Source organism: Spizellomyces punctatus (genome assembly GCF_000182565.1).
Source record: "Spizellomyces punctatus DAOM BR117 chromosome Unknown supercont1.17, whole genome shotgun sequence".
Lineage (NCBI taxonomy): Eukaryota > Fungi > Chytridiomycota > Chytridiomycetes > Spizellomycetales > Spizellomycetaceae > Spizellomyces > Spizellomyces punctatus.
Genome location: NW_015971553.1, coordinates 472215 through 491529, shown reverse-complemented (window position 1 = coordinate 491529; position 19315 = coordinate 472215). Strand labels below are relative to the sequence as shown.

The 19315-nt window shown below is 47.9% G+C and overlaps 10 protein-coding genes across 10 annotated transcripts in view; 6 read left to right on the top strand and 4 right to left on the bottom strand.

The window, feature by feature from the left end:
* Positions 1-1525, top strand: part of SPPG_07820 (uncharacterized protein) — a gene marked incomplete at both ends in the record, with an annotated part of 2237 nt that extends 712 nt beyond the window's left edge. Inside the window, 2 exons of the mRNA XM_016755972.1 lie at positions 62-1240; positions 1305-1525. Coding sequence (XP_016605044.1) covers positions 62-1240; positions 1305-1525 — 1400 coding nt within the window. The remainder of the gene's footprint in view (positions 1-61; positions 1241-1304) is intronic.
* A 302-nt stretch (positions 1526-1827) lies between these two features.
* Positions 1828-2482, top strand: SPPG_07819 (uncharacterized protein; the record flags this gene model as incomplete). The annotated part of the gene is made up of 3 exons (XM_016755971.1): positions 1828-1903; positions 1974-2073; positions 2140-2482. The coding sequence occupies 3 exons, from the start codon at positions 1828-1830 to the stop codon at positions 2480-2482; spliced, it is 519 nt and encodes a 172-aa protein (XP_016605043.1).
* Positions 2051-4160, bottom strand: SPPG_07818 (uncharacterized protein). The gene is made up of 3 exons (XM_016755970.1): positions 3224-4160; positions 3106-3143; positions 2051-3031 (listed from the first exon to the last, which is right to left on the bottom strand). The coding sequence occupies exons 1-3, from the start codon at positions 4085-4087 to the stop codon at positions 2542-2544; spliced, it is 1392 nt and encodes a 463-aa protein (XP_016605042.1). The 5' UTR covers positions 4088-4160; the 3' UTR covers positions 2051-2541.
* Positions 4161-4193: 33 nt separating this feature from the next.
* SPPG_07817 (uncharacterized protein) lies at positions 4194-5917 on the bottom strand. The gene is made up of 10 exons (XM_016755969.1): positions 5820-5917; positions 5676-5768; positions 5488-5617; positions 5315-5424; positions 5158-5250; positions 5044-5101; positions 4880-4979; positions 4722-4808; positions 4580-4658; positions 4194-4512 (listed from the first exon to the last, which is right to left on the bottom strand). Exons 1-10 carry the CDS (start codon positions 5898-5900, stop codon positions 4330-4332), a joined length of 1014 nt encoding a protein of 337 aa, XP_016605041.1. The 5' UTR covers positions 5901-5917; the 3' UTR covers positions 4194-4329.
* Positions 5918-6049: 132 nt separating this feature from the next.
* Positions 6050-9874, top strand: SPPG_07816 (uncharacterized protein). Its single transcript, XM_016755968.1, has 19 exons — positions 6050-6453; positions 6516-6578; positions 6645-7317; positions 7381-7408; positions 7468-7488; positions 7552-7577; positions 7653-7665; positions 7726-7792; positions 7868-7992; positions 8074-8095; positions 8151-8614; positions 8689-8779; positions 8844-8929; positions 8985-9053; positions 9111-9199; positions 9265-9372; positions 9440-9493; positions 9559-9582; positions 9637-9874. The coding sequence occupies exons 1-19, from the start codon at positions 6054-6056 to the stop codon at positions 9755-9757; spliced, it is 2544 nt and encodes an 847-aa protein (XP_016605040.1). The 5' UTR covers positions 6050-6053; the 3' UTR covers positions 9758-9874.
* A 720-nt stretch (positions 9875-10594) lies between these two features.
* On the top strand, positions 10595-11991 carry SPPG_07815 (uncharacterized protein). The gene is made up of 3 exons (XM_016755967.1): positions 10595-10753; positions 10813-10929; positions 10985-11991. Exons 1-3 carry the CDS (start codon positions 10606-10608, stop codon positions 11875-11877), a joined length of 1158 nt encoding a protein of 385 aa, XP_016605039.1. The 5' UTR covers positions 10595-10605; the 3' UTR covers positions 11878-11991.
* Positions 11992-12096: 105 nt separating this feature from the next.
* On the top strand, positions 12097-14312 carry SPPG_07814 (uncharacterized protein; the record flags this gene model as incomplete). The annotated part of the gene is made up of 1 exon (XM_016755966.1): positions 12097-14312. The coding sequence occupies one exon, from the start codon at positions 12097-12099 to the stop codon at positions 14215-14217; it is 2121 nt and encodes a 706-aa protein (XP_016605038.1). The 3' UTR covers positions 14218-14312.
* A 1633-nt stretch (positions 14313-15945) lies between these two features.
* On the bottom strand, positions 15946-17339 carry SPPG_07813 (ribosomal protein S2; the record flags this gene model as incomplete). Its single annotated transcript, XM_016755965.1, has 4 exons — positions 17307-17339; positions 16863-16985; positions 16110-16799; positions 15946-16050 (listed from the first exon to the last, which is right to left on the bottom strand). The coding sequence occupies exons 2-4, from the start codon at positions 16926-16928 to the stop codon at positions 15946-15948; spliced, it is 861 nt and encodes a 286-aa protein (XP_016605037.1). The 5' UTR covers positions 16929-16985; positions 17307-17339.
* Positions 17340-17443: 104 nt separating this feature from the next.
* On the top strand, positions 17444-17919 carry SPPG_09506 (uncharacterized protein). The gene is made up of 2 exons (XM_016757676.1): positions 17444-17590; positions 17658-17919. Exons 1-2 carry the CDS (start codon positions 17474-17476, stop codon positions 17760-17762), a joined length of 222 nt encoding a protein of 73 aa, XP_016605036.1. The 5' UTR covers positions 17444-17473; the 3' UTR covers positions 17763-17919.
* On the bottom strand, positions 17884-19262 carry SPPG_07812 (uncharacterized protein). The gene is made up of 7 exons (XM_016755964.1): positions 19086-19262; positions 18737-19013; positions 18580-18676; positions 18380-18520; positions 18227-18325; positions 18086-18167; positions 17884-18029 (listed from the first exon to the last, which is right to left on the bottom strand). The coding sequence occupies exons 1-7, from the start codon at positions 19255-19257 to the stop codon at positions 17938-17940; spliced, it is 960 nt and encodes a 319-aa protein (XP_016605035.1). The 5' UTR covers positions 19258-19262; the 3' UTR covers positions 17884-17937.
* Positions 19263-19315: the final 53 nt, after the last annotated feature.

Sequence of the window (19315 nt, the reverse complement as noted above, 5' to 3'; positions counted from 1 at the left end):
GCACGTGGACAGGAGATTGCGGGTGACGATACGCCCGCGTTGGCGTCTGTATTGCAAGCAGATAAGGAGCGAACAGCGCTTTTGGCGGAGGAGAAGCAGTTGAATTCGGCGCTGTCAAAGTCGACTACCACTCCAGAGGCTGCTGAAACAATGACAAAACGGTTAAAGGAGGTGTACCAAAGGCTGGAAGAGATTGACGCGGATACCGCTGAATCCAAGGCCTCATCCATTCTCAACGGTTTAGGATTTTCGCCTGAACAGCAACGGGCGGCGACAAAAACGTTCAGCGGTGGTTGGAGGATGCGTTTGGCGTTGGCGCGAGCTCTCTTTTGTAAGCCAGATCTGTTGCTTGCCGATGAAGTGACAAATTATCTCGATTTTCCCGCTGTGGTGTGGTTGGAAAGATACTTCCAAAAGTGGCAGGCAACGTTACTGATTGTTTCCCACGATCGATCGTTCCTGGACGCGGTATCAACGGATATCCTGCATTTGCATGATGGTTTACTGGATTATTATCGTGGAAATTTCTCTACATTTGTTGGGACCAAAGCTGAGAGGCGAAAGAACCAGTTGCGTGAATACGAGGCGCAGTTACAGTATCGACAGCATTTGCAAGCGTTTATTGACCGATGGAGGTACAATGCGAAGCGAGCAGCACAGGCTCAATCAAAGATTAAGATTCTTGAAAAGCTACCACCGCTTGAACCACCACCAAAAGATGATATGGAGGGAATTTCTGGGGAAGGACAGGACATTTACTTTCGGTTTCCTGATCCAGAAAAGCTGTCTCCACCGATTCTCCGAATGGAAGAAGTCACATTTGGTTACAACGAACAGCGAACTATTCTCAGCGGCGTCTCATTTGATTTGCAAATGGATTCAAAGATTGCTGTTGTCGGTCCGAATGGAGCTGGTAAATCCACTCTCATTCGCCTCATGACAGGGCAAGTGGAGCCACAAAAGGGTATGGTGTCAAGACATGGCCGACTACGAATAGCCTTGTTTAGTCAACACCATGTCGATCAATTGGAGCTTGGAGCGAGCAGTGTGCAATTTTTACAGAGCAAATTCCCTGGAATGCAAGAAGAGGATTACCGACGAGTACTGGGACGGTTTGGTTTGACGGGCACGACTGCGTTGCAACCTATTGGGACCCTCAGTGGAGGTCAAAAGAGTCGAGCCGTTTTCGCGTGGATGGCTATGACCAATCCTCATGTCCTGGTTTTGGATGAACCGACCAGTAAGAATGACCTCTAATTTCACCCTACACTAATAATTTATCTAACGCGTCTCACTCACACCAGATCATTTGGACATGGATTCCATTGATGCTCTTGCCTCTGCGTTACGGGAATTCAAAGGAGGCATCGCGATCGTATCCCACGATGAGCGATTCCTGGATGCCGTGTGCAATGAAGTTTGGGTATGCGATCAGGGCAAATTGACACGATTTGAAGGGAAGGTGGGTGATGGTGCTGGAGTGGTGAACCAATATAAAAAGAGTTTGAAGATTGAGGAAGTGTAGATGATCGGTTGTGATAGTGGTAGCATAGATTCTAGTTTTATGCATGATATATAGAACTATCAATTGGAGGATTTGGTGGTTCTTGAATTGCAAATTACGTTTATACAGAGGCATGTTGGTTGGTTGCCTGCGGTTTTCTGCCCTGGTGGATTGTTTCATCTATTTGGACAAAAGAAAAATAAAAAGGAAAGAAAACAAGGAAAGAATGCCTTGATCGGGATTTGAACCTCTTCCACGACAAATGGATGACACACCAAACTTTCGCGAAGGCATCTTGCATTTCCTCCTTTGTCGCCAGCATCATGCACAAACGGACACCATTCACCTCCAAGGATGCCGAGGAAGAAGAAGACGATAACATTGTCCTTGACGAACAGCGTATGTCAAAGTGCACTCTCTCGCATGACGGCGTGACGTGTGCAATAACCCTACGCGCCTCGTCACATAGAACAGGAAGAGATAATCGCAACACTAAAGCGTGAAGCAGATCATCACCAACAAGTGTACGAAAATGTTTTTTACAAGGTTTCATTTATGGCTTCTGGATTGTATGTACATTTGTATTCTCTGAGTTTGCATAATAGTACCGTTGCTCACGCGAGCTTGCTTGTTAGGTACCTCCTAGCTTCACTACTACCGCTCCCCTTGAACCCGCTTCCTCAATATCGATTAGCCTATCTCCTTTCCGCAGCAATTTGCCTTACAACCCCGTTCCTGTCGTTCCGTCATCCTGTCACGGAACCACTAGCATACTCCGCGGTCAAATATGTTCCATTTGTGGTGGCCCTCATACCGCCATTCTTGATGTATTTAGGGGATGGGTGGACGGGAGTCGGTGTCGGGTGTTTGCCATTGGTCTTGGTGCTGGGACAGTGGTATGCGATTAGGGCGATGGGGGAGGTGAGGGAGGGTGTGGAAGGCTTGGAGGGATTCAAGTATAAATACAAGGGCGCTTAATGATCTAGGACAGAGACTGACATAGAGAATAAAAACAAGGAGCAGACCACACAAAGGATTCATGCTCCATTTGTTTGAACCTTTTTCTCTGGTACCGATTGCAAGTCCGGATCCACGTATTCTGTCGAAAGACTCGACCGTCGCCTCACATGTCCTTTGACCTTTCGTAGGTAAGATGGCCTAGGTACAAATCCATCTGGTGGACTCATCGGACCGACATCCGAATCACTTTCCACAGTCCCTCGTCCGGTTCCAAAAATTTTATCTTTGCTGGCTGGCGCATAGTCCTCGTCATCTCCATTGACGCTGTCAGCGTTCGAATGGGATTTTTCGTCCTCGTCGAGTTTTTTGGCTAGCACTGCGAGGAATTTCGGTAAATCGTCGTATGTTTTACCGTACACTACGGGGACGAGGAGCTCATGTGCATGGATTCGTCGGCCAAGCGAATCTTCAAACGTAAAGTCGGTGATGTGGGTAGCTTCGGTTTCGTTGAGGAGGACGTAGTGAAGAACACGTTCAAATCCGTTCGATTCCAGAAACACATTGTGTCTTTATGATGAGAGAGAAGAGAAATACATGGGTGATTCGGCATATATTGCAAACAACAACAATGGCCAACTTACTCGTAAAGAGCGGCAAAGAGGCTTGTAAAATGAATGTCCTGGAAGAGTGCACGAGATGCGATTAATTACCAATACACACCTAAATGCTTCACATAACTTGTCTCCAGCATGGTCATACCTGCAATGTTCCGCCCGTCCCAATGAAAACCATGCTTCTGTGAAAAGCCATTCCGCCAGTCTTGACCTTACTCCCCACATCCACCAAAACAGGTTTCAAAGCCATAATAAAATCATCGATCGTAATCGCATACTCTCTCGCTGTCAGCACAAACTTGCGCTCTGGGTCATCATAGAAGATGCCGTGAAGATGGAACACGTATTGCTGGTGCTGTGCAAGGGGATGTTGATCTGATTTGAGACGATATGCTCTTTGCGCTTTTAACAAATCTTCAATGGAGAGTGTGAATCTCCCTGTAGCGTCCTCTAAAAGAACATCATAGTTTGTCGTGAAGATGGGAGTACGGAGGTTGTGTAGCAAGCTGGCAATGGGGGAGGAGCGGTCAGCCCGGAGGGTATGGAGGATCTTGAAGACAAGATGATGGTATCGCATAAAAGGGTCACTACTTCCTCCCAAATGCCCCGTATTGACGTGATGCTCAATCATCTCTGCAGCTTTATCGAGTCGAAGAGCATACTGTCTGTCCACAGTACCCTCGCGGTGCCTCGCTGGGTCAATATCCAACATGGCTTTCACCTCCTCATACCATGATTGTTCCAGTCCAAGCATGTCCTTTACGGTTTGTGCTAATCGATCCAAAAACCCTTTCCATGTTACGAGACGCTTATTCTCCTCACTGTCTGCTAATGACACTGACACTCCAGCGCCGATAATGAGACATCCACGACGGTCTGACAAGATTTCGACTAGTTCTTCCATGTGGCCGTCTGAGGTACGGGCAATCAGCGGAGGAACATAATACGGTGAGGTAGTACCCTTTGGCCCAAGAGGGCTTCTGGGTATAATGGTGGGGTAGGTGGACATGTGACAGCAAGATGAAGGTAAAAAAAATGACAAACGGTGGGAGGTCGTCGGACCTGCAATGGACTGCGCTTGCGCGTAGGAAATTAAATGATGCAGGGCACACGTTGGAAGCCTTGGAGCGCGGATTGGATGAAAAGCTCCCCCTCGTTGTTTTGTTTTTTATTACGGGATTTTAAACGGTCATTGCATGATGGGAATGGAAAAACGTCATCGAAAAGGAACAAGATGCAAGCATTCATCTATTATGAACTTGACGATGATGACACTCCAAATACGCGCAGATTCCCTTCTGGTGTTTTATGATCTCTACCACCCACGTCGTCCCCCGCATATGCAAGTATGTGCTTGGTCGGGTGCCATGCAACACTGTTCATGGCAGCATTGCATTGGATTGTATGGACGCTTTCTCCAGTTTCCACCGCCGACTAGAGAACAGTATTAGGACATGATCGCGTTTGCCTTGCTACACAATTACCAAAAAAAGACACTTACAATATCTATTATTCGGTCCTCGGACCCTGATGCAATGAGCTCTCCATCGTAACTGAAGCTTATGGTTCTGATGGGCCACCTGCATAAAGATGTGCATGTATAAATCTCTGAAATGATAAGCCACACCAAAAGCGGAACTTACTCGAGTTTTCCAAACGTTCTTACGCAAATGAATTCTTCAATATCCCACAAACATATGAGAGCATCGGCGCTGCCCGTTGCAAAGTATCTGCCAGGAAAGTTTGAGGATGCCATCTTTTTGGATACCGTTCAGCTCAATGGTACTGTATAGATTCTTACTTTCCCCTTGGATCGAATTCAACGCAATATATGTTTGCGGTGTGAGCTGTCAGGTCCAGCACCGGCTTGAACTGGGGGAATTCCAAGACTTTGACCGTTCCTGTATGTAAAACCGAAAAAATCAGCACAAATCTATACATTGTCAAATTGGTACACCTCCATACCTTGGCCTGTTGTCATAAAGAATAAGTCCCCAGCGTAGTTCCAACTGATTTCGTTTATCTAGTCAACCGGTGAGTACAGTACGGGCGGCCAGACAGGTTAATAAATCCGCCTACCTCGACGTCGTTTTTGATTGTGTGCCATATGTATTTCTTTTCACTCTTTGAGTCCCCGCCTCCACGAGGATCGATGAACGAGACCATGTCTTCCTTTGTAAGCATAATGGGTTGTAAGAACCATGAGATTCCCACAGCTATAATGGTTCCAGCCTACCTTGTTACCAACAGCTATATGTCGTCCGTCAGGACTCCAACAGATGTTGATGTTCTCTCCTGTTGTACTGACTTTGCGGGCATAAGGATGTGTGCGGGTCTTGTCGGCTGCTGTTGAGACATGATCCATAGGTAAGCCATGCCGGGACAATTAATGATGGTGATGATGCCTACTTCGGATATCCCAGATCATAATCGAACTATCCAGTGATGCGGTTGCAAGACGATCAGGGTGCGTTGGATCCCAGCACAGTTGGTCGACGTCTCCGGTATGCGCCTTGAGTTCGATGGCATCTTTGCTACTCTAATTGAAATTTGGTACACTTGCTTACTTATCAGAGTTGGCAAAAACAAAAGCTTACCGTTCTTTCTACACTGGTGTATACTCGCGCTGTTTGGTCTGCAGACCCGGATGCCAGCTTCCGACCGTCATTGTTCCATCCTACGGTAAGGACCTTTCAGATCGGTGAGTCCAAGCGATCCCGTAGAACCAGTACGGAGAGTACCTTTTGCTTGTGCCCGCGTAGCTCGCGTGTATGTGCTGATGCAAATACGGATTTTAGTTTTGCAAGGTACGGCGTCGACATGTTTCTTGAAAGTCGAGATCTCGTCAAACGCTCGTCGAAGGCCCTTTGGATGACTCCATTCAGTTTAATGAAATGCATTCGAATGGTTAAGTAAGCAAACAAGTAATGGCTACACAGGGGCTGCAAAGGCTCACTCGAACAGATCCGTCCAAAATGGACGCAACGACGTCGTTAACGCCAACGCTGCAAGCAACATCACAAGCCATATTAAGTCCCATACCCCGCCTTGTCAGCAGCCCGCACATTGATCTCACCCCAGAACATGGAAATGCCGCCAATCCTTGTCCCTCTACGTCATCGAAAGAGCAAAGTCCAGCCCCTAACCCCGTCTTGCCAGACCACTATTACGAACCCAACGGCGTACCCGTATTTAAGCCCACAGACGAGCAGTTCAAAGACTTTGCGGCCTTCATGAGGGCGATAGACTCATTCGGAAAAGCCGCCGGTATCGTCAAGATCATACCTCCACAGGAATGGAGTGAGCGTCTGCCGGATATCTCTCCGGCTTTGACAGAGGTGAAAATACGCAAGCCCATTGTTCAGGAGATAACAGGTGCGGTCGCTTTAATCTATTTAGCTTTGAATTTGGTCGACGTACTCTGACATTCGTCACAGGCGGTGGTTTACCTGTGGGCACCTACTTCCAAATGAACATTGAGCAGAGAAAGACTTACAGCGGTGGGTTTCTACGCTCTCAAACATCTGCAACAGCAACTCATGAGAGTATGATGATGTTTAATTTAGTCCAGGATTGGTACGAGCTCGCCAACTCGGCTGGGCACAAGACACCCCAATTCAATAGCGACGGCAAACCTCAGGTACATCCACATAGACCGGCTCTGAGAAAGCGAATACGAAAGGTGGCACAAGGTGAAGGATCAGTGGAACCAGCTTCTTCCGTAGAAGCTAAAGATAAACAGACCGAGACACCAGACATCACCATTTCCGAAGCGCGGGCCGTAGTTCCGGAACCTTTGTCAAGCTCAGCTAATGCAGAACAAGCGGAGGGACAGGAAGCATTGTCAGCAATACGAGCAGATGAAAATTCTGCTAATGTTGTCAACAGCACGTTAACACCCGCGCCACCACTTGAAACCCCCGTGACCGATCCAACCGACCCCACAGACCCAACCATTACCACGACACAACCCAAACCCACTGTACGCAAGCGTCCTGTCGATACACCGTCTCGTATTCATTTCTCTACAAAAGAAGTCTCCGAAGGCTTCACAGATGACTATTGTAAAGAACTCGAACGATATTATTGGCGAAATATTACATATGTCGCACCACTCTATGGAGCAGATATGCTTGGATCATTGTTTGATCATCCACTTGGAGAAGGAAATTCTTGGAATCTGGCGAGATTGGATAATCTATTGCGGAGGGTGAACGTATTTTTACCTGGCGTCAATAGGTAGGAAATAGTTGGAAACGTTTTTAGAAAAATACAATGCTTATGCCTCGCCTTCTGTTAAAGTCCGTACCTCTACTTTGGGATGTGGAAGGTATGTTGGGCAAAGATTTTGACCAGTCGTGAGTGGCCACTAATAATATACGCTGGTAGGCAACGTTTGCGTGGCATGTGGTATGTTAGAACGCTGATGTTTGGTCATGTGGAATCTTCTGTTTTACGATTTTCGATCTACAGGAAGATATGGATCTCTATTCGATCAAGTAAGCGGAGATCTTGATACTGTTAGGTACTTCAGATGGTTGCTAACGATTAACAATTGCTATTTTTCTGATTAGCTACATCCACTTTGTAAGCATTTTGACTTGCATCTGGCAAATACTATTAGGTCTAACATGATTTGTGGATTAGGGTGCTCCGAAGCAGTGGTACGTTATTCCCCCGTCTCATCGAGCTCGCTTCGAAACGGTGGCGAGAGGTGAGCTACGTCACATCATCTGAGATATTGAACCATGTACTCATCACGGTTGCTGAACTATTCCTTGTTTTTCAGGTGTGTTTAGCGAAGAAGCTTACAAGTGCCCGGAATTTCTGCGACACAAAACATGTGTTTTGTCTCCAAAATTCTTGACGGCGAGAAATGTGCCAGTACATCGCGTTGTGCAAAAAGCTGGGGAGGTATGGAGGGGATCATTTTGTTGTCGCTTATTTCCTCTATCGATTAGTATTAACCTATAGTATGTACGCGTCACGAAATAGTTTGTTATCACGTTTCCGTATGGTATGGTACATCGTAGTTATCTTTCATCCGACACGAGATTCTTACTACGCAACAGGCTACCATCAAGGGTATAACCTCGGCTTCAATTGCGCAGAATCAGTGAACTTCGCTCTGGACAGCTGGGTGGAAATCGGCAAAAAAGCGGGGTACTGCGAATGTATTGGGGATAGTGTGAAACTGGATGTGGCAGGGCTGTTTGATCCGCCACGTCTTCCTGTACGGATCAAACTGAAATTACCGTCGATCAAGCCGCCGGAGGATGCTATGGTTGAGCAGAGAGTGGAAAAGGTGGAAGTCATGGAAACGATGGAAAAGGTAGAGAAAGTGGAGAAGAAGAGGAAAAATACGGAAGTCGACATGTTGGCCGTCAGGGAGACTCCTGTTGGGGAGATGGTGAATGTTGAGAAGAAGCCGAAGAAGCGAAAGAAGGATAAGGACGGCACTGAGGCGAAAGCCAACGCGGACTCCAAAGTGACTAGCGGGGAGAGAAAGAAGTCGGTATCTGAACCCAAGATAAAGGTACGTCGTGAACCGTGTGGTGTGTCATGGCCTAGAAGGGCTCTTCATGGTACCGTCTTTCAATTTCCACTTAGTGCGTCCTCTGCACGTTTCGTGATGGAGACCTTCTCCCAACGGAAGTAGAGGGCCGATGGGCACACAGACAATGCGCACTATTCGTCCCAGGTTCGTCTCCAAAACCTTGTTCTGCATCTTCAATTATGCTCCTCTTCTCACCCATCCGCTGTAGAAACATGGATAGAACCCCACCCCCTGGATCCGCAAAAGGAAATCATCAAAGGCGTAGATGCGATTGACAAGGCTCGATGGCGACTGGTGAGCTATCACATTAGATCAGATACTAGTGACGGTCCACTAAATTCGTATGCAGAAATGCGCCGTGTGTAAGCCCGCGACGAGTAGACCCGGAAAGATGGGGGCATGTATCCAATGCGCCAAGGTACGCCTTTTGTATATTACCCCTCAAGATCATGAATCAACGTCGGATCTACCCTAGGGAAAATGCGTACGAGCTTATCACGTCTCATGTGCGGATGTGGCGGGCCTGACTTTGATGCAAGATGGAGATAATTGGGTTTGCTATTGGTATGCTGTCATGTGTCTTTGGTCACTTCTCTCTTTTGTCATGCTGATCCCGGTATGCTTGGAAGCTCGCAACACGATCCCATTAAGCAAAGTGAAAAACGACTTGAACGGGAAAAGTTGGTGGAGGAGGCTCCAGCGATATTTAGTGTGGGTGTAGGTGTAGAAGCGAAAGTGTGAGTTTTAAAGTTCTGCGAATTGGGGACGTGTCCGCTGGTATGGTGCTCAATCGTCGTCGGTCAGGGATGCGGGATGGCATTTTGGTTGGGTTCGTGAGATTTTCTGTGAGAAACAGAGGTGAGCTGTGGCAATTTCGCTGGTTTGTATGGGGACATTGATTTCTCAATTTCTTTGGCGACTAGCTGTCGAGTTGTCTTTGAGGATGGGTAGGTTCTCTTATGTTTTTCTGTTGATTAGGGTATATATTGACCGCCCATTAGTTATTCGCGAACGGTACACTGGACGCTCATGAGGCTCCCTGCGTCCGTAAGCAATGAGCGAGAACCTACTCCACCGGCTCAGGATCAACCTCCAAGCCCTCCAAGCCCTCCAGATGGATAATGGAACTAATGCATCTTCCTGCTGTATATATTTTGTGTACATATTTCCTTCTTATGACTATCTATCCCAAATGTGATTCTATATCAGTATTCTATGTTGCATTAAATTACGAGCGGGATATATACAAGTAGGGTATCTCTAGGTATCCGGTGTGCCGACTCCTGGAAGCAAGTTGAGGTAATACACCGTGGGTTAAGCCGTGGTGAATAGGATGAGTTCGGCTGTTTTTCTTTCGTACGTGAAAAGGTAGTGTCTGTTTGTACATTGACTGCGCGGATGTCGTGTCCTCCCTATTTCCTCTCCACCGTCGCTTTTACTCTTCGTCGATCCCCCTCGGCAGCGCACCGATACGGTGACTCGACGACTAGCTCTACCCGACCTGACTGCGTCCCCCAAACGGTGAAGTTTGTTCTTCCAAACTGTTCACCGGCTTGTCGTTACTAGCGTTGTCTAGTCCCATGGGAGGATCGGCAAGGTAACCTTGAACTTCATAACATCGCGACGCTCCCCATTTCGTTCGCAGGTTGACCAACTATTGACCATCAAGTCGGTCCATCGCGTCGATTGTAAGATGGCCCTCCAACCTCTCTGCTCCTCTTTCGTCGTCCCATTCCAGTGGTAGGATAGGCGACAGTAAAGATCGACAACAGCGCAACCGAAACGATGAGTCCAACCGTTATTCGCTGCTTGGTCCGATTGTTAAACATTGCGACAATGGAAACGCTTTTTTGGCCCGAAGGATTTACACAAACAAAAACCAAATCACGTGTAAACACGCTCGCGTAAGCCGGTCGGACTTGCAGGACGAGAGCGTTTTGCAAAAGGCTTTCTTGATTTCCAGTTTCAATATGAGTTACACCGTCTATACAGCCCTCGCCGTCTTTGTCAGCCTCTTTAGTCTCGTATCCAACCTATTTCCGGATACCTTGGAGAGATGGGGGGTTGCGAGGCGGTGGATAGCACAGGAAGGTGTACAGAGGCAGAGGAGAGCACCTGGTATGTTGTGGTATACGGCCATGCCGTTGAGAGTGGTGACTGAAATGTCTTGTGTACAGTGCCGATTATTAGGGAAGCGGGGGCGGCAGGATGCTCGCAGCCACCTTTGGGAAACTTTGTATCGGTGTTTGGAGTTGCCGGGAATGATGTGGTGGTTGTTGATTCTCAAGTGTATGGTGAGTACTTGTCCTTTTTGACATTTGTTTTACATTTTGTTAATAATATGTACAGGACGAGCGGCTTCCATTAAAGGGTCATTAACAATTGAAAACTCCACCATTGGAAGATCCACCTTCTCCGCCCCACAGTCTTGTCCTCTGCTCAATGCCGCACACTTGTTCCCCTACGCTGCTCTCAGCGGGTCTTCAGTGCGTGTGGTAGCAAGCGAGATTATCAGTGGAAATATTGGGGTAAAGGAGGACAAGGATGTGGACGAGGAGAGCTTGAGTGTGTTGGAGGGCAGGGGATGTGGAGTCCTGGTGCCTGACTATGGATTTGGGTCTTTGGAAGGGGATTTGAAAGTTCTGGTGGACGGCGTGAGTGACTTGGAACCAACAATATCTGTTGCGTTGCACCGAGCTGCACCCCCCAAATTGGTGTTCAAGTTATCGTCATCTGTTGTGGGGAGCAGTATGACCCAAGTTGCGTACATTGATGGCGGAGCACTCGGCCAGGTCCGCCTGATCGGCATGTCACTTCCCGGAGGACCTGCAAACCAAAAGCTGAACCCAGGCTCAACACTCTTGGTCAATGTCTTTGGGACCGGAACGATTGAATTGAGAGATCTGGATACAAGTATGGTCACTTATCCACATAAAGTCCTATGGAACTTTTTCGAAGCAGAGCATGTGGTACTAGACAGTATCGACTTTTTTGGAACGGTCTTGGCAAAGGGGGGCGTAACTGTTCGCGATTCTCGTGTTGTTGGTGGGGTATTTGCCCTTGGGGGCGTGGAAGTCCGGGGAGGTGCTGTCAAGGGGCCGGGATTTGATGGGTGTATGCCAGTGAAGGGGTTGGCACCTCTAAAAGAAATCCAAAGACAGAAACGGGATCTCGGGGAGGACAAGAGGGTCACTGTGACCGTAACTGTCACGGAAACCAAGTGGGCAACCCCAACTATATGAGTTATTGCATAGGTTGGGAGACAGTATAATATAAATAGTGGTATGTCCAAGGTGGAACCCTGAAGAAATGTAAATAAATACCCGGACGACCCTCAGGAGTTTGTCATATTTGCACCCATGAGCCAGTTGCCAAGTCTCCATTAATAGCATCATCCAATTCGTCACACCATAAGCTGCTATCTGGCGACCAAGAAGCCTTTACTATAGACCCGGTAAAGCATGACAAACCCCTGGCAGCTCCCACCACCCGCCCGAACTTCCTTCCAGAATATCTGGACATGGGGCGACGGAACGGTTCGTAGACGCAAAACTGAAGCTGTGATTGTTCCAGCATATAGTGCGGAAGAATCAGAAGATGACGATGACCAACAGGATACAGAGAAGGAACGAGATGACAACCCAGATGACCCACCCCTACTCATCCCACGGGTTAAAGGTCATGGTATCGGCGGAAATGGTGGAGCGGGACTCTACCGTCCTATGCGGTTTTCAGGCGAGGTGGGTGCTAAAAGCACTACCAGCTCGACACAAGTAGACCAGAATGGACAGTCAAGTGACGAAGAGGACGACGACCCCTGGATGAGAAACATTGCAAAAAGTACCAACCAAATCGGACTCGTATCCAAAACGATGTGGACAAGCAAAACAGTTTCACAAAGTACACCTATGATTCGGAAGCCGAGAGCATTCAAGGCAAGACTTCCAGAATCGGTCGCACAAGAGGTTGATGCCGATGCTACTGAGATCGATGCATCCAGTCATTACGATAACCTGTCCGCATCAAGTGATGACATTCTCAGCTCGGATCCCGCAGTGTTTTCAAAGATAAAGTTTGGGTTAGCGGGAGCAGATGGCAGCGGGGTACATGATACGGAACAAAGGGCACAGCGAAATGAGGAACAACCCTACATAAGCAGCGACAGTGTACGGATTCACTATGAAGATGGTGCTGATGACCGCGCTGAAACTCAACGGCACTACGGCATCTCAAACTCTTCCAACAACTACTTGCCCGCTAGTGAACAAGGAGAGTACGCTGCAAATACAATTGAATCTGATGATGCGGAGGGCCCAGTGGAAGGTGGTTCTTCCGTGTCCTTATCTAAAGCGTCTTCATCCGGCCAAACGCATGGCCTTCAAACCGTAACAGGATTAGGCAACGAGGAAAATGCATCCTACAGCACAAATCCAATTCCAGAACTATCATCCTCTCCCCTCGTTTCACTTTCGTCAGACGTGATAGATACTGGAACAGGTTCTGACGGTGAAGAATTGTGCAGCGCGAAGCGGCTTTCGCCAGCACTGTCAACATCCAAGTACGATGCATCTGCAACAAACACTGATACTGAATTCACGACTGGAATGTTTGAGGGCAATGAAGGCGAAGCTGAGAAATCTTGCGGACGTAGTCCTTTGCTATCAAACGGGACCGACTCCGACATACCGATATTTGAGAATGAGTTACCAACCTCTACTACCGATACTGGATTCGCTGATGAACCTCAAGAGTGGCGGAGTGGAGAGAATGCGTCTGCGTCCTTCTCTTCACTCACCTCGTCAGGACTATCGCTTGCAACCGGGCATTCCACACCTACTAGTACCAGACCGAGTAGCAGAGGACGTCGAGGAAATACAACGTCCCTTTTACACACTCGCCCGACTTCAACGTCTCTGTCCGAACAGTCTGAACCTGCTGACAGAGACCCATCCCACACGGAGGCATCGCCCTCCAAACACGACATTCAAAACTCCACTATAGAAATCCACGATACACGTAGACCGGCTCCCTGGACCCCTTTTGATTCTCATCGCCGGCTACCCTCTCGGCCACATACCCAACAAACCATCCTACCCACCCTGAACCTCACTCCCAATTCATCCCCGCTCATCTACCCCCACCACCTTCTTCTAACATCATCGTCCCCCAGTCTAGATTACCTCCCACCCCTTCCAGATCCCCCTGACCATGTGCAGCCAAAAAGGACGACCAAACCCCCCGCAAAACCGCCTGAACTGCATACAATGGTGTTAGAGGCACCAAAGTGGACTCGGAGGCCTACCAGGCGGCCGCAGACGACGCCATCGGTTGTGGTAAAGAAAACAAAAGTGAGACCTCATACAACGTCTGGCGTACATTTGGATGTAAATAATTTAGTTGTTGGTTGCGAAACTCCGGATTGGAAACTCTCTGTGAAAAAACCGGCAACTCCCTCCAGGGTGCTGAAAAAGGTCGTGTTGACTTGCTTGCATCCCGAGGAGGAGGATGTTTTGGAAAAAGGATGGAGATGGGTTTTGCCGGATATTGGAGGGCGGAGCGGTGTGGTTGGGTTTCGTTTATAGTTTTGTAGCTAGGAGATAGATATCGCTTAGAAGCAAGAGCAAATTGCATTGACATTGGGTGGTGAGACTTGCGTAACATCTGAGTGAAAGCAGGCATTTACCAGATGTGATAGAAAAGGACGCTCTTCATATTCCTATGTACTTTCCTTATGAGATCATGGCCTCCACATGAAAAACACATTGGATTGGGAGACAATGATCAGATATATCGCTGAATAGTGAATCATAATCCTCGACCATCTGGCTGACAAGACCTTCAATTACTTTTATGTATCAATTGCTACATCAAGTCTTCTGAACCGCTGCAAGAATATGGAGAGCCGGGGCCATAGCACCTAGAAGGGACATACCCTCATGACTGCAAAAACAACATCTTTGCAAGGCATGATCTTTGCTGGTGATCCAATACGCTTTTGCCCGCTAGGTACTAGTTGATCTATATCTCCTCATCATCAATGACCAATAAAACCTGGTCCAATGCATAATTTGGATGATAGAGCACGTAGTAACCCTAACCCTAACCTCGCCTTTCACGTCGGGTTACGTAACGTGCTCGCGACGCGATCTCCGTAACAAAGAGTAGATCCTCGTAAAAATCACTTTCTACAGCCCATGGCACCACGCACGAATGGCTGCCAATGCCCCTGGAGCATTCGACAGGCGATTGGTATCCTCTATGGTCTTCTTTCTCCCATCTGCTTCTATATCCTCTATACATTCCATCTGAGCTCTCTCCGCACATGGCTCATCGTGTGGGTCGCAGTATGCTGGGTAACCTTGACGGCTGGAGGGATTACTCTCATGATCCTAAATCCAGCAGATCCCGCAATTATCCATTCACAAGGACGGGTAGATCCAGAAAACGTTCCATCTACCGCGTTCTACTGCTTCATATGTAGGGCATCCGTGTAAGTAATTTATGGCTTGTGTCGCTACAAGAGATGATGCTAAAGTGTATTCCACCCAGTCATGCAACATCATTGCATTGTAAATATTGTGATAAATGCGTACTTCGCTTGGACCATCACTGTTTCTTCACCAACTCGTGCATAGGAAAGCGAAACTATAGGTATCTCAATTATAGCTCTGTCGTTTCCGACATTAGTAGATTTCATATTCTGCGGTTAGGTAGGCTCTATATTGTAACCATGATAGTGACATTTCTGTACAGCCAAAGCATGGCTGCGATATCGATAGGCATGTGTGTCGTTGGCGGTAAGCTTTGCTTTTCTTTGTACTTTTAGGCATTCAACGCTGATCGGTCCAACTCCCAAATGACAGGAGGCTCTCGCCACTTGAGTGAGGCAGCATTTCGAGCGGTTGCGGGCATCCACTCAATAGTATGCATCTCATTCATGTGCTTTCTCGGTGGTCTTTTACGACTACATACAATCTTATGTGGGTGTTTCACTGCTTTGTATCGTTCCGCAACGTCGTCTGAAGTTGATGCTGTAGATTTCCGCAAAATGACAACACTAGAATATAGCAGATGGTTAAGAGAGCAAGAAGATGTGGCTCACAGGGCTTCGGCTATAGCGGAGGGACCGGGGAGACTATCGCCATGTGGATTCTGGAGATCAGCAAAAAAGACGCATCCAATAGACATTGTCACAGTAGATCGCGCAAATCGGACAGGGACATAATCAGGCCATATTGCCGTGAATATATCAGGCTATATTTGCACATATAAACATGTGTGTAAACACAATTTGCATTCTAGTTAGGCACTTATTCAGCACCCCATTCGCCGGTAGACGCTCCCCAGTCACCGCTTTCGATCTGAGCAGAGGCGAGACCAGCAACATCCGCAACACCAGTACCGCTGGCCTCCCACTGTAGAAAAACGTTGTTAGCCAATCGTTAGAGAAATGTGGCACTTTGTAATTATTTACCTCAAGGTTTGCAGGGGCAGCATCGGGAGCGGCGGGAGCTCCCCACTCACCGCCGTATTCGGCACCGAAGGGCTTCTCAGGGGCGGCGGCAGCAGTGGTAGCAGCAGCAGCCTCAGCCTCCTTCTCCTGTTCTTCAGGGTCACGGTAGAAGAACATGTCAACCATCACCTCCCAAGGAGAAGTACGCGCAATGGTGCCACGGAGGCGAAGGACCTCACGGGCAAGAAGCCAGTAAGCGAGACCGATGGCGTGTTTCGCCTTGTTGTTAGTGGGGATGGCAACATCGACATGGCGAAGAGGAGAGTCAGTGTCACAGAAAGCAATTACGGGGATGTTGACGTAGGACGCTTCCTTGATGGCTTGGTGGTCGGTACGGGGGTCGGTAATAAGAAGCACACGGGGTTCACGGAAAGTACGGGTAATGTAATTGGTGAAAGTACCGGGGGTGAAACGACCAGCAATAGCCTGGGCACCAGTGTACTGGGCGAACTTCAAAGCCGCACGCTGACCATAGGGACGGGCCGCAATGACACAAACGTCCGCGGGGTTCTCAATGGCAGCAATGATACGGGCAGCAAAGACAATCTTCTCCCAGGTCTTGCCAATGTTGATGATGTGGATACCGTCATTACGACGCTTCCACACGTAGGGACCCATCTGCTTGTCCAAGTTCTTGGTGCCGACGTGGGACTACAAGTAGCCTTGTTAGTCTTTAGATTGTACATATTCCAATTCATGAGAGATCGTCCTCACCTGGGCAGCCAGCATGGCCTGGACTTCCTGCTCGGTCACGTTGAGGATAGCTGGAACCTTGCTCATGGTTGCAGTTGGGCTCTCGAACTGAAGAACTGTCGAAAAAGTGAGGGTACGACAGTACTAAAAGTAAAAAAACGGATAATGTCAGAGATCGCCCGAGGAATGACAGTATGAGATCGTCCGTCTCCAGCCACCGCAGCAATAACTTTCTGAGATAAACCTTCCTCTCCATTACGTCCATATTCCAGATGTTCCCCAATTTCCATCACAGTTCCAATTCCAAATGACGTTCTCCACAGCACCGCAATTTCGACATGCCAGTCTCACCCATCGAAATCATCCATCCATCTATCCATCCATCCTTCCTTCGTACGTTCCCCCCGTCAGATCGATGAATTTCCTCATCGTCCACTCTTTATCCTTCCAATTCCTGATACCTACCAAGCGTTCAAACACGGCCAAAGGAAGGAGCAAGTGGTGGATGCAACGATTCGCCTTTGATATTCCCAACAGCAAAGTCACGTGGTAGATCGGACTAAGCCATTCAGGCTTTGGACAGTCGGAAGGTTGAAGGATTTCGTTTCTTTTGCTCGTCCTTTTGCAACAGCATGTCGAGTTTGGAAGAGCCGCTCTTGCCTCCATACTTTCCCCTCAAGCTAAGGAAATGCGCTGACGTTGCGGATACATTCTTTTCTTGCTACGAGAGGGCATCACTGCCAAACGGGGTATGAAAGGAAAGGCATTGCCTAACCCAGATCTAGCCGCGATGTTCAACTAAATTGTTGTGGATAGGATAAAGATGTGGCGAGAAAAGCTGTAACAGAATGCTCTGAGCAACTTGCGGCATACAAAAAGTGCATGGAGAAATTTGTTGGTCCTAGAGCGGAACGACGCTAGCTGTGATTCACCAATGCAATTTCGGAACACTTCCTCCCTGTACCATAGACCAACCTCCTCGTATCCTCGTCCCATGCAGACGCCATTTACATCTATAATAATTGGGCATCCTCAAGAATCATCTCGATACAAATAAAATATTTCTTATTTACACGGCCTTGCCAGAGATATTATCTTACAAAGGATCGCCAGGCTGCCAATCATCGGCTAACAAGTCTGCGCTTCGCAATTTTCTCACTACTTGCTCGTATGTCAAATCATAAGCGTCTGCGAACGTCCAGGTATGAGTTTCAGGTCGAACACATGAAGAGATGCACAAATACCTAATGCCCCGACAGTCAATAACTGGTTCGCGTAAGTGGTCAAATGATCAAGGTCCTTCTTCCGTTCTTCAGCTTGAGGATCCTGGATTAGGAATAGTGAGCTAGCAGTTTCATTAATTCTGGTTGTCTGCAAGTTCTAACCTCCTCTACTGGAGTCGTGGCCTCATCTGTTGATTTTTTATTCTTTTTCCATTTATTTCGAGGCACCTTTGGCTTATTTCCTGCCAAACGTCGCAGAGCCTGATCTAAAAGTGAGTGGTACTAAAATATCACGACAGGTTGGTATGGACTTACACGAGGGATAGACTCGCCAGGTTGTATCAAAGAGAGAACTTTAAGCCATATGTGATCAGGATTATCTGATGCCATTTCGTTATCTTCTGCATCCTTCTGCGCTTTCATTCGGTCTTGTTGCCGATCATGAGCAGCTTTCGCCTAGTGACGAACGAGTCAGCCAGTAAAGTGCGATGGGCATTAGAGGATCCCAGAGATACCTTCTCAATCTCCTCCTTGGTCACTCCCTGTAACCAGCGATCATGCATCCGGTGCTCGTCCTTTTTCTGGATGTAGTGCCCGGCTTCATCAAAGCCTCTGTGAACGACCTAGATCATTCAACGCCCGAAATACGCCAACATAATGCGGTCCACATACCCTTCCTCCATCTCTTCTTCCATGTTAAATGGGGTGATTTTGATCCCACTTTCATTATAGTCATCCCTATCTGCAACCCATTCTTGACCCTCGATTTCATCACTTCGCATGTACGTTACTTCCCCCTTCTTTTTCTTCGCATCTTCACCAGTGGGAAAAGAGTCGCCAAACATATCATCGTCACCACCGTTTGCTCCAGCCAAGCCCTCATCGTCATCCTCTGACTCCGACTCGCTTCCATAGCCGTCGAGCTTCACCGCGCCGCGCCGTGTCTTGGCTATTAGTGACCATCACAGGTGATATCTTAGGATATACGACAATCGTTTATGGTCCGCAACAGCAGTAGTACCTGTCTCCAGATCCTCAGAATCATCGACCTCTGCATATTCACCAGACGCAGTTCCTACTATATCTGCATCCCCAATGCGCACTCTTTTCTTGATTTTGCCCTGCTTCCCACTGTCTGCACCAAGGTCATTCTGCTCTGGCTTACGTTTTTTGACGTTATTTGAACTTGACATTGTTCACGCTGTGCCTAAAGATCGTCCCTCAGCGTTTATCGTGCGAGTTGCATTGGAT